The sequence below is a fragment of the Nuphar pumila genome, chromosome 6, assembly GCF_984573655.1.
Source record: "Nuphar pumila chromosome 6, dmNupPumi1.hap1.1, whole genome shotgun sequence".
NCBI lineage: Eukaryota > Viridiplantae > Streptophyta > Magnoliopsida > Nymphaeales > Nymphaeaceae > Nuphar > Nuphar pumila.
This window is the reverse complement of record NC_143254.1, coordinates 27405444-27419130: the sequence shown is the minus strand read 5'-3', so window position 1 is coordinate 27419130 and position 13687 is coordinate 27405444. Positions and strand designations below refer to the sequence as shown.

At 32.3% G+C, this 13687-nt stretch overlaps 1 protein-coding gene across 1 annotated transcript in view; it reads right to left on the bottom strand.

Annotated features, from left to right (window-relative positions):
* LOC149834464 (uncharacterized) overlaps window positions 1-13687 on the bottom strand; it is a 42855-nt gene that overhangs the window by 27911 nt on the left and 1257 nt on the right. The window contains exon 2 of the mRNA XM_090011430.1: window positions 12535-12723. Within this exon, the coding sequence (XP_089867556.1) occupies window positions 12535-12723 (189 nt within the window). The remainder of the gene's footprint in view (window positions 1-12534; window positions 12724-13687) is intronic.

The following is a 13687-nucleotide window of genomic DNA, read 5'->3' as shown; positions in this document are numbered from 1 at the left end:
CTATTTATACAAAGAAAAAAAGGGAAAAAGGGGAGCATCGTTGGGGGCGCCCCATAGCCCAACGACTCTATGTGGGGTCCCTTTTGCGTGGAATAAAAATAAAAATAAAAATAAAATACAAAAAATAAAATGAAAATAAAACTATCTAATATAAATAGTTGTTTCTAAAATAACTTATGAAAAAGACAAAAATACCCCTATCGGGTATTATATATATTTATATCATAAATATATATATATAGGAATACATGTATTTTAACACCCTCCTCAAACTTTACGGAGAGATGACTGAAAGTTTGCTAAGAAAAAAAATGAAACGGGTAACAGAAAGTGTTTTAGTGAAAAAGTCTGCCAATTGATATTCTGATGTAACATAAGGTAGGGCAATTGTTCCTCTTATATATTCATCATGAACATACTGACAGTCAATCTCTATATGTTTTATACGCTCATGGAAGGTGTGATTGCTGGCGATATAAATTTCACTTTTGTTGTCGCAACATAGCTTCAAAGCACCAGAGATGTTAACACTCGTATCTTTGAGAAGACTTTGAATCCATACAAGTTCCATTTTAATAGTTGTCATAGCCTTGTATTCAGCTTCAGTAGATGACAGCGAGACTTTCTATTGTTTCTTGCATCTCCATGCAATCAAGGAATCTCTTAAAAGGACACAAAAACCAATAGTTGAAATTCTATCATTAGGATTACCTCCACAATCTGCATCAATATAAGCAAGTAAATTTAATGAGGAAGATGAGGATAGAAATAACCCTTTAGATATGGTATTTTTGATGTATCTGACGATTCATAGCACGACATTCATATGCACAGTTGTAGGAGCATGCTAAAACTGGCTAGCAGAGTGAACGACGTGTGCAATATCTGGTCTGGTGATAGACAGATAAGTGAGAAAACCAATAAGTTGTCTGTAGGGTGTAGGATCTTCTAGAAAAACCCCATCCTCCAGTTTTAATTTTGCATTGATCACTTCAGGAGTCTCCACCTTTTTGTCATCTGAAATTCCAAATTTAGTACATATATCTGCAACAAGCTTCATTTGTTAAAGTATATATCCTTGAGGAGAATATATTACTTCGATTCCTAAGAAGTATCTTAGGAATCCTAAATCAGACGTATCAAAGTTATCTTTTAACATATTTTTAACATTACCAATATCGACTGGATCATTTCCTGTGATAATCATATCATCAACATAAAGTAAGAAAACAACAATATTAGCTCCTGCACTTTTTACATAGAGAGAAGTGTCAGTATAACATGAACGAAAACCCAGTTTAATCATGACATTACTAAATCTATCATACCAATCCTTGGGAGTTTGCTTAAGACCATACAATGCTTTTAAAAGTTTAAGAGTTTGACCTTGCCCAATGTTATACCCCGGCGGAGGATATATATACTTCTTCGTTTAATTTTTCATTAAGAAAGACATTTTTTACATTTAATTGATATATAGGCCATTTGTTTATTTATGCTATAGCTATTAAGGTTTTAACACTAGTCATTCTTGCTACAGGTGCAAAGGTTTCCTCATAATCAATTTCATATTCTTAGTGAATATCCTTTAGCAATTAATCTTGTTTTGTATCGTTCTAAGAATCCATCACTTTTAGTTTTAACTTTAAAAACCCACCAACATCCAATGGGTTTTTTGTTTGGAGGAAGTTTAATTATTTTTCAAGTGTTAGCTCTTTTGAGAGTATCTAGTTTAATTTTCATGGCTTCGATCCAATGAGGTATATTTTTTGTTTGATGATAATGTGTGGGCCCATGATATGAATGCAAAGCTATTAGACAAGCCATATAATTTGGTGTAAGTGATTCATATGACACAAACCTATTTGGTGGAATGGATTCTCTAGAAGGTTTCTCCCATAGATTCATTATTTTGAGAATATTTTTATAGGGCACTTATAGATTTATCTTGTTCACGTCGGGTATAAACATGTAGATTTTTATCAATGATGTCATCACTACTTGGTGATGTTTCAATATTAGATACTTCATGATGTGTATCATTCATAATTTCAAAATGATTCAAAGAATCATCATACATATCTTTTGTTGGGGAAAGATCATACAAGAACATATAGTCAATTTCATCTTTCTTATCAAGTATTTCAAAACCATTTTTATCTTCTAAGAAGATTACATCTTTTGAAACATAAAGTTTATTATTTTTGTAATCAAAGCATCTATATCTTTTTTTATTTTCACCATATCCAAAGAAAACACATTCAATCGCTTTATGAGACAACTTGTCTCTTTTATGCAAGAGGACAAAGCATTTGCAATAAAAAATACGAAGGAGATTGAAATCGGGTGTAAATTTTAAAAGTTTTTCATAAGGAGATATATTTTTCAAGTTTGATGATGACATACGATTTATTAAATATGTAGAAGTCAAAACAGTTTCGGCCCAAAAATTCTTAAGAACGTTTTTGGAGATAAGCAATGTTTTAGCGGTTTCTATAATATGCCTATGTTTTCTTTCTGCTAGCCCGTTTTGTTGTGGAGTTTTAGGACATGATCTTTAATGACAAATTTCATTATGCTTTAAATAATTTTGAAAATCATTAAATAGGTATTCTCCACCCGAGTCGGATATAAGAATGGATATGCTACTTTAAATTTGGCTTTGAACTTTTATGCAAAATTCTTTAAAGAAAAAAAAAACTTGCGATTTAAGATTAAGAAAATAAATCTAAACATATCTAGTAAAGTCATCAATGAGTGTTACGTAATATGAATAACCACCTTTAGATATAACCGAAGATGGACCACAAACATCTGAGTGCACCAATTAAAAAGGTCTTGTTGAAACAAAAGTTCTAGTTGGAAATGGAATAAACTTTATTTTCTCAAAAATGCAATCTTTGCAATTTATATCTTTTTTTTTTACAAAACTTGTTTCCAAAAGAAAAAAGATACATTTTAGAGTAACTTGGATGTCCAAGTCTTTTATGCCAAGTTTCAATACTTTTATCTTGGACATAAGTACAAAAAGAGTTTGTATGAAGAGACAAATGATCCATATAGTAGAGGTCTCTCTTTCTATGGCCTTACCCAATCCGCTTCCCGGACTAGAGATCTTGCACAAAGCAACCCTTAGATGAGAAAGATATTTCACATCCATGGTCGGCAATTTGAGAAACCAAAAAAGGTTTAGGTTTAGTTTTGGAACCACACTTACTTTTGGAACAAAAAAGTTTTGAGAGTTATTAGAATCTAATGTTCCTATACCTTTTATTTTTTAAAAAATTCCATCGGCCATAGAAACACAAGATATTTTTGAATTGGTGCAAACATCGGTTAAAGCATTTTCATGAGTCATATGAAAAGATGCTTCGGAATCTAGAATCCAAGAATACGTACTGGGTAGAGACGTAGAGGCAATGACAGCACCCGATGTAGAGGAGGTAGACTTGAGTAATTGATGAAGAGCCATAGATATTTGACCAAGAGTTTCTTTGAGATCTTCGTTCTTGCCTCCATCTTTCTTTTTGGTGATGGATTCTTCAACGAAAGTCACCTTAGGCTTGAAAGTTCCATTTAATTTTGGGCAAAGGGGTTTAATATGACCTGGCTCATAGCAATGATTACACACGATCATCTTTCCACCTCCATTATAGTTTCCTTATTTTTCAAAATGTGGTGGTTTATATGCCTTGACATTGTTGTCGGGTTTAGATGCAGCAAGGACTTCATCTATACCTTTACTCATGCCAAGCCGTGTTTCTTCTTGAGTGATTTCGGCAATGGCATCTTTCAAAGGAGGAAGAGTGGATCTATGGAGGAGTAAGGATCTTGTTCAAATTCGGAACGAAGCCCAAATAAAAATTGAAACAATATTTCTTGTTCCACTTACTTTTGTCTAAGTTCAACATCCTCCATAGCCACCCACTTAGGCTCTAAGAGAGCCAATTCATCCCATAATGGATTTAGAGTATTATAGTAATCTTGAATGTTCAAATCCCTTTGCTTAGTGGTTCTTACCTTTTCTCGTAAAAAGTAAGCTCTTGCAAGGTCTTTTTGGGTATACATACCCTTCATAAAGAACCAAGCCTCATTGGCTCGGCGAAATTTAGCTATGTTTGCACATACCTTGAGTTCAACGTTATTCATGAACCATGCTAGGATTTTTGCGTGATTGCTTTCTCAATCCTCCACCTTTCTTTAGTGTTCTTCAATTGCTTTGAGGTGAGCATCTCCCTCAAGAGCTTTTTGTTGATCTCCTTCAATCTCGGTGAACTTCAATTGGGGTTTCGGAATAGAACCCATTACATAACCCCAAAGTTTCTTTCTCTTGAGATTATTCTCCATCGTGGATGCCCACATCATGTAGTTCTTGCCATTAAGCGTGAAGGATAGGTCAATTTTGGATTCCATTGCACCAACAAAGTATAGGAGCAAGAATGGAGAGCTTTCAACTTTCAAGAACTGTATGGCTCTAATACCATGTAATGAAGTATGCGAAAATATAAAGAATGCTTAAAGCATTCACAATGTCCTACAATGGTCAAGAGAGAGAACAAGAGAGAAGTCCACGGTGGGACAATACAACAAGCCTTAAAGGCAACACATAAAAATGAATATGGGCTTTATTAGAGAGGAGCTCTAAAGATTGAAAATACAAGAGGGAGAAGCCCCTATTTATACAAAGAGAAAAAGGAAAAAGGGGACCACCATTGGGGGCTCCCCATAGAGTCGTTGGGAGCCCCCAACGGCTCTATGTGGGGTCCCTTTTGCATGGAATAAAAAAATACAAAAAATAAAATGAAAATAAAACTATCTAAAATAAATAGTTGTTTTTAAAACAACTTATGAAAAAGACAAAAATACCCCTATCAAGCATTATGTATATATATATATATCATAAATATATATATATATGTAGGAATACATGTATTTTAACCGTACGTATTCTCTCTCTCTCATTCTCTCCTTCAATCTCTCTCGCAATCTCTCTCTCCCCTCGTCTCTCAGACTCTCTTCTGAGAACACTAAAAACCCAACCTTAATCGTAACCCAAGACTTTGATCCATTTATAGGTTTAAGAACTATAATCACAAATCTCATTTTCTTGTGATGTTTTCAAAAATCTGTTTTCTTGGATAAATATCAGAAAAGTTATGGTATTTAAAAAAAATTGGGTTTTCCCAAAAAAAGTGAAGGAAATGTTTTGACATATATATATATATATAGTAATACGCTGGTTCTGCCCACTTTCTTGTTCTGTCCCATTTTGCTCAGCTCAAAATCATAGTTTTTTTATGTTTTTTCTCACATTCAACACCATAGATGTGATATATAGGTTTTGTTTAGTGGAAACTAGCTTTTGGATCACCGAAATCTGACCTGTATACAGGTTTTCCCGGTGATTCAAAATTAATGGTTATAGGCTATGAAGGTATCAGTTTTTTTTACATAAAAACATATATATATATATACCCTCCCATACCCCCGCATCCAAGTTTTTTTAAAGTGCCGCATCGCTGCACCCGAACCCATATGACATAGCCAGTAATAAAAACTTGCATATGCTACCTACCTACTCAATAATTCAAGATTTAAATGAATATGGACAAGCATGTCAGCATGTTTTCCGTTCAACCTATTTTGCTTTACATTATGGATATAGCTATATGTACTCCATAGTCATTTTGTTAAAAATATGCTAATAGCTTCTAACAAGACCTTGATAGCTATCAATTTTAACTTTGTAGTACGATCATGAAGACGCCACCAGCCTAATACAGAATTGTTTGGCTTCAAATGTCTTATTGCCTCTTTAGTACCAAAACTTTTTCCTTTTCTAAACAAATGCCAAAATCTTCAGTATAACATCATTTGTTGCTTCATCATTCACCATTGCATTAATGGCATCTTTAGCCTTCTGCATAACAAGTTCATTTTGGTCTAAAAAGTGCAAAACATGGAATGATTAGCAACCAATTAACAAGTTACAAATTAGTTAACAAATTTGAAACTAAATGCATCTATAAGACACGAGCATCATTTTAAAAAAGTAAACATATGTATATATAAATATATAAATGTCCACGACCGAGTCTACATGGACCTGGAACACTCAAGTACTTATTGGTGTAGTACTTAAGAATCAAAACATATGTCAAACAGTATAATGTTAAATTTATTTTATCTCACCTGTTACAAGCAATGTTATAAACATTTTGGTATATATCATAACCTTGAAGATTCTTTTTTATCTAACCAATTATATTCTCCATTCTTTCATAAACTTATTCAATCAAAGGACCTTGATCGGCAAATTTTATCATTTTGTAAGTTTTGTAATAAAAAAAGCCAATTTTATATTTTTCTAAAATTGTTCTGACTAGACATGTTCTTGTGTGACCTTCGCTTTATTCTTTATATCTTGATCTTCACAAAAAATCCATTTGTTTCAATCATTTGTCACCATTATAACTCTTAATGCTTCTCTTACATCCATTAAATGCCTTAAAGTAGTACAATGTGAAACAAATCTTGTTTTGTCAACTTTCAAGACATCTAGTTTTGAATATTTTCTGAACATGTCAAGTATTTGACTATTGATTAGTTATGTACTTGATAATATTTTTTGCAGTCAATACATTTCTTGTAACCATGAAAATTCATGTGTTAGGTTCTTGAATATCAAGTTAAGAATGTAAACCATACATGGTGACCAAAAAAATGTGGATATAAAATTTTTACTTTAACTCCTGCAGCCTTGCAATTAGCAACATTATCTGTCACAATTTTGACTACATTTGATGAACCAACATCATCTTCAATGGCTCTCAACAAAAATTAAGCTACAACTTTTCTTGACTTTTCACTACAGCAAAAGCATGAGCAGAGAGAAACATTGAACCATAAGTATTTGAAGCCAATATATTAATTAATGATTGGTTCTTGACATTAGTCCACCCATCTTAAATAATAGAAACTTCATACATAGGTCATTTTTTTCTCAATTCATCTAGCTCCTTGCGCACATTTTCTTTCTCATTATCAAGAAACATTGTCCTTGCCTTCACAAATGATAGCACTTTACATCCTAGCAACTAACTAATACCATGAACCATATCATTTTATTATGGAGATCTTAGCACATTAAATGAAATTTTATTTGCACACAAAAATTTGATCACTCCATAATCAACATCTTCTTGCTCAAATGTTTTAAAAGATTCCACAATGCTACCTTAGGTGCCAAAAGATGAACACCAGTAGATGATGTTGTTGCTTCCCTATCTGTTATAGACTTCTTCAAGGTTATTGTTCATGGTGCAATTTTAACTTATCTTGTCTATAAATCTTATGTTGCAGCTTTAAGGATTTCTTCAGTCTCTTGTCTATAAATCTTATGTTGCAGCTTTAAGGATTTCTTCAGTCTCACAATGGTGAATCCCCACACTATTGCCTTTAGCAACTCTCATTAAATCTGCATAGATTTGTGTATAAGTTCCATTAGAGATCACCTTACAATGCTTGCATATGAATATTTTTGTACCACTTTTGCCCTTTCCACTTTGTTTTCCTTTAATTACATGGCTCCATAAAATTGTACTATAAATGGGGGTTCTTGGCAAACTCGACATCATCATTTTCATGAATTGAAATATTATGTTCTTGTAGTTGTGGCCTTTTTTTTTTGTGGAACAAAGAGATGGTGAAACTCATAATATTTCAACTCGTGAAAATGATGATGCCAAGTTGTAAAAAACGCTTATTTACAATATTGTTTTATTAATCCATATAATTAAAGGAAAACAAAGTGGGAAGGGCAAAAAGATTCAAATGAATGGAATAAAAAGATAGTAAAATTCATAATATTTCAACTCGTAAAATGACAATACCAAGTTGCCAAAACTCCTATTTGTAGTACAATTTTATAGATCCATGTAATTAGAGAAAAACAAAGTACAAAGGCAAAGGTGGTACAAAAATATTTAAATGCAAGCATTGTAAGGGGATCTTTCATGGAACTTATACATGAGTCTATGAGCATTTAATGGGAGTTGCTAAAGGCAATGGTGCAGAGATTAGTCATTGTGAGTCCGTAAAAAAATCGTTAAAGTTATAACATGAGATTTATAAAAAAGATGAGTTGAAACTGCATCATGAACAATAACCTTGAAGAGGTCTAGCATAGAAAGGGCAGCAACAACATCATCTAATGGTTCAATCTTTTGGCACACAAAATAGTATTGTTAAGTCTTTTAAAACACTTGAGCAAGAGGATGTTGATTATAGAGTGATCAGATTTTTACGTGCGAATAGAATATCATTTAATGTGTTAAGATCTCTATAATGAAATGATAGGGTTAATGGTATTAGTCAATTACTAGGATATAAAACACTATCATTTGAGAAGGCAAGGACAATGTTTCTTGATAATGAGAAAGAAAGGGTGTGAAAGGAGCTAGATGAATTAAGACAAAATTGGACTATGCATGGAGTTTCTATTATTTCAAATGGGTGAACTAATGTCTAAAAGTAACCATGCTTCAAATCTTTATGGTTCAATGTATTTTTCTATACTCATGATTTTACTGCAACTGAGAAGTTAAGAAAAAATATAGTTCATTTTTTGTTGAGAGCCAGTGAAGATGATGTTGGTTCATCAAATGTAGTCTAAATTGTAACAAATAATGTTGCTAATTGCAAGGATGCAGGATTTGAAGTAAAAATTTTATATCCACATTTTTTTAACACCATGTATGGTTCATGCTCTTAACTTGATATTCAAGGACCTATCACGTGAATTTCCATGATTGCAAAAAACATGACTGCTAAAAATGTTATCAAATACATAACTAATCATAGTCAAGCACTTAAAATGTTCAGAAAATACTTAAAACTAGAGGCCCTGAAAGTTATCAAAACAATATTTGCTTCACATTATACTAATTTAAGGTGTTTAATGGATGCACGAGAAGCATTAAGAGTTATGATGGTGACAAATGATTGGAACAAATGGGAAACTTCTTATACAAATCAAGATATGAAGAACAAGGCAAAGGTCATACAAGAACATGTCATGTCAAAAGAATTTTGGGAGCATATAAATTTGGTTTTTATTGATTATAAAGCCTATTTACAAAATGGTAAAATTTACCGATCAAGAAGGTTCTTTGATTAGAGAAATTTATGAAGGAATGGAAAATATGATTGGCCAGATAAAAGAAAATCTTAAAGGTTATGATGATATATATACCAAAGTACAAATGAATTTGACATTGCATAGTTTGGCATATGTTTTGATTCTCAAGTATTACACCAATAAGTACTTGAGTGTTCTAGGTCCATGTAGAGTTGTTTATGTACCTCCAGGTGTATAATGTTTATATATTTATATATTTATATATAATGTTTATATGTATATGCTTACTTTTTTAAAGTGATGTGCATGTCTTATAGATGTATTTAGTTTCAAATTTTAACTAATTTGTAACTTGTTAATTGGTTGCTACTTGTTTCATGTTTTGCATTTTTTAGATACAAATGAACCTATTATGTAGAAAGCTAAAGATGTCATTAATGCAATGGTAATGTTATATTGGAGCTTTTGGTCTTTGTGGACAAAAGAAGAAGTTTTGGTACTAAAGAAGTAATAAGACAAATTTTGAAGCCAAACTCTTTTGTATTAGATTGGTGGTGCCTTCATGGTGGGACTACAAAGCTAAAATCAATAGCTATCAAGGTCTTATCACAACCTACTAGCACATCTTCAACAGAACATGTGGAGCACATATAGCTATATCTATAATGTGAAGTGAAATATGTTGAACGAAAAACATGTTGACACGCTTGTCAATATTCATTTAAATCTTCACTTATTGAGTAGGTAGGTAGCATATGCAAGTTTTTATTACTTGTTTTAAAATAATGAACATATTATACTTAATTATAACATATGTCTATTGATTTCACTTTTCAAGTTCAAAAGCAAATCTAATTATTATGAAGGACCTCATCAAAAATGATATATTAATCTAGAGATTCCTATTATTGAAGTTAACTTATTGAAGTTAGAGGATCGACAATGGGAGGATCTTGATGACAATGATGATAATGGAGATGGTACCACTATTTCCAAGAAAAGGTACTTGACTTTCATTGAAGAGGAGGTACAAGATAAAAAAAATCCAAATATAACTACTACTAGAAGCATTTAGAGCTCCAACAATTATTAGAGATGCACCATCTCATGTCCATTCTTGAGCTCTTATTCCTTCACATGGACATGGTAGATCTATGTCGCAGCCTTCTAGGGTCCAATCTGTATCTATCTTTATTAATCATGCAGGGAGAGATATATAGAATAAACTATATGTGTGTTGTGTATTTAGAATTTTGGATGTGTGTATATACATGTATGCATTGTGCATGTGGACTCTAAATCATTGTTTATAACTCTTTTCATAGATAATTTAGTTTCATATTTGATTTACAATTATATTCAACTCTAAGAAATCCTCGAGGGAGTAGAGGAGGTGGTCATGCAAGTTTTAGTCATAGTGCAAACACTTGAAAGGAAAAAACAAGATTATATATAATTAGTTGATATTCATTCAGTTATTGCTATTTTCTCTTTGTATTTTTGAACCTTGAACACAATGGATCATCATTTTGTATTTTTGAACTTTAAACATAATGGAAGGGTGATCATATGAGAAGGAAGATGATGGATCATCCCTTTGTACATGATGGTCATTTTTATACATGATATGGAGGGTCTTTTTGTACATGATGATGGAGGGTCTTTTTATGTCAAGGAAGATAATGGATCATATTTTTGTATTTTTGAACTTTAGACATGATGGAAGTTGATGGAGATACTTTGACAACAAAAGATATGCAAATTTGTTAAAGTTAAATGTTGTCTTGTCATATTATGTGTAGGTACCATATTACCTTTCCGGCTATGTTCTTATTCTTTCTTTTGTCTTATAAATTTCTGTAACTGATCTTTATTCTTTTGGTTACTTTCTTATGCCTGGTGATATGATGTTCAAGGTCCACCTCTTTCATGCAAGATCAGATTTCTTTTATTTCAAGTGCATGTTGGTTATAATGCGCGGTCTACACTTTGTAAAAAATACAGTTAATTACTCAAACTTGCCTCTTTATTTAGTGTCTTATATTCTTGTGATCTCATCTTTTCTTGTGTTTGTTCATTATCAACAACTTTTAGAAATTTTTTGCTTAATGATTATTAGATGTAGATGATGGAATGAATTATGAAACATTTCCTTATGATTAATTGTTTTTTATTTTGATTGTTCATAATCCATATATTTGATGAATGGCTTAATGTTGATTTGCTTGAGTTAATAAAACATTTTTTTAATTATTATAGATATATTTGCTTCCATGTCACTTCAGTTTTGTTTCCTTTTCATATCCCACTTTGCTTCCCTTTCGTATCCCACTTCGCTTCCCTTTCAAATCCATTTTCACTTCTCATTCATTTCCCTTTCGCTTCTCGTTCATTTCCTTTTTGGTTCACGCTTCATACATTTTTGAACTATCAGCATCCCCGCTTCCGCATATTGAATCACTTCCCTTATCCGTTTTACATCCTAGTAACTATGTAAAAGACAATGAACCATTGCAAGATCAAGTAAAGAGGTCTAATATCATGCTATGACTGCAATGGCTGCAAAAGTTTTGCAAATTCAATACTAATTATCTTCATTAGGACAGAAAATTGATAGGTCACTATTATTTTGTGACAATTGGAATGTTGTTGCCATATCCATAAATCCAATTTCAAATTTAAGAAAAGAAAAGAAAATTGTGGTGTTAGACCAACATTTTGTTTTCTTTTAGAATGAGAAAGTTGAAGATGAGGAAATACAACCATTATTCATTTGTGGGAAAGATCAAATTGCCACTCTCTTTATAAAGCTATTATCAGTTGCTAGGCATCAGTTCTTGAAAGGAAAATTATCCATGGTTCTCATCCACGCATAATTTGAGAGGGAATGTTGAGAATAGATTGTATGTACATCTTATATTGTGTACACCCAGGAGCATTTATTTCAAGTTATATTGAAATACATATGTATTTTGTGTATAAAATGACACTTTTTTTAAATCATCTTTTATTCTAATACTAATATGAAACACTAGTCCTAGAGGCCCTAAGGTCGTCTATTCGGGTCCCTATTGTTGTTTCTTCTTCTCTTCTTTCTCCTCATTTGAATCTTCTTCTACAAGCATGGATGCCAGGGAACTTTACACAAACAAGTCTTTATCCTTCCCAGTGGAATGGGAGCTATGGTTATATTATTTTCTATTAGCAAATGAAAACTTTTAAAAAAGGTTCATGGTTTACATAAGACCATCGGACTAGATTATATGGTTATAGAAGCATGAGAATGTGAGTGCAACTTCAAAAATCACCTTGACCTCAATACTCAGAAAGTCATAGCAAAACTTCTACATGACAAGTTTTTGGAAGCTAATTCATAAGGCTACACAAGTTTTCACCTCCCCTTGACTGGCTCCTTTCACAAGCCCTGCAATATCAACAAATTCTATGGATGCTGGAACAGCACGTTGAGATTTACTCAAGTTAGAAAGCACATTCAAACGTGCATCTGGTACTGCAACAATTCCCACATTGGGCTCAATTGTGCAAAAAGGAAAATTTGCAGCTTGAGCTTTTCCATTTTCAACCTGCAATATGAAATAGAAGCCCCTTTATGAAACATATACAAACATAATAAAAAAATTAGTACCAATTATGCGGCCTTATTCACAATATATATATATATAGTGAAATCATGTGAATGTTCATTTTGTACATGTATCTTTATCCTTATATGAAAATGTGTGCACTCTTGTGAAGCATGTAGAGATATCAATCAAAACAGATGGCTCAGCATATATTGAAACACCCAAATGAACAGAATTTTGAAAAAGATACACCCTAAAGAATATATGAGTAGAATGACGAGTATGTAATCAATTTTAACCCAAGCTGATAGCATGCAATGTTGGTACAATTTTACTAAGCACATGACTGACTCGAAAAATGGTGTGAAGCTTGAGGTATTGGAATTGTAGTCTATGTGAGACAAACATAAAGACAACTAAATGCAAAATAATATTTTATGATAAAATAGCCAGGCGCTATGTTCGTAAAACCTATTATTTCAACAAAGATCCTTAAGATGCAAACCTGATTTTTGCTTGTGGTCATCAAACCCACATATGACAAGAAACATGTGAGATGTACTTAATGCATTCATGTGCACTAAACTTGTGAGGTGATGTACAAAAAAATAAAAAATCAATGAGTACTCTTTTTTATTTTTTTTTCAAAATTAGAATTTAGTTAGGTTCACATGTTGGGAAATGTTTTAGACAACGACTAGTGCCAGAATAACCTTATAATTGTTAGGACTAAGTGATTCAGATGCCAATTTGCACCTTGTCTTCTCAATCTTTCCAGGCATAAAAGTCACCTTGAAATGTGTGGTCAATAGACAGTATCAAAGCCATCAGCATAGCAAAGTGACACAGTTTGCAAGTTGGACAACTCAATCCCATGTTAATTATTTTCTCTAGTTAAAGAAGAAATGCATTCATACAAGCAACTCTTTGTTTAAGTTAAAGATTAAATGCATTCATACAAGCA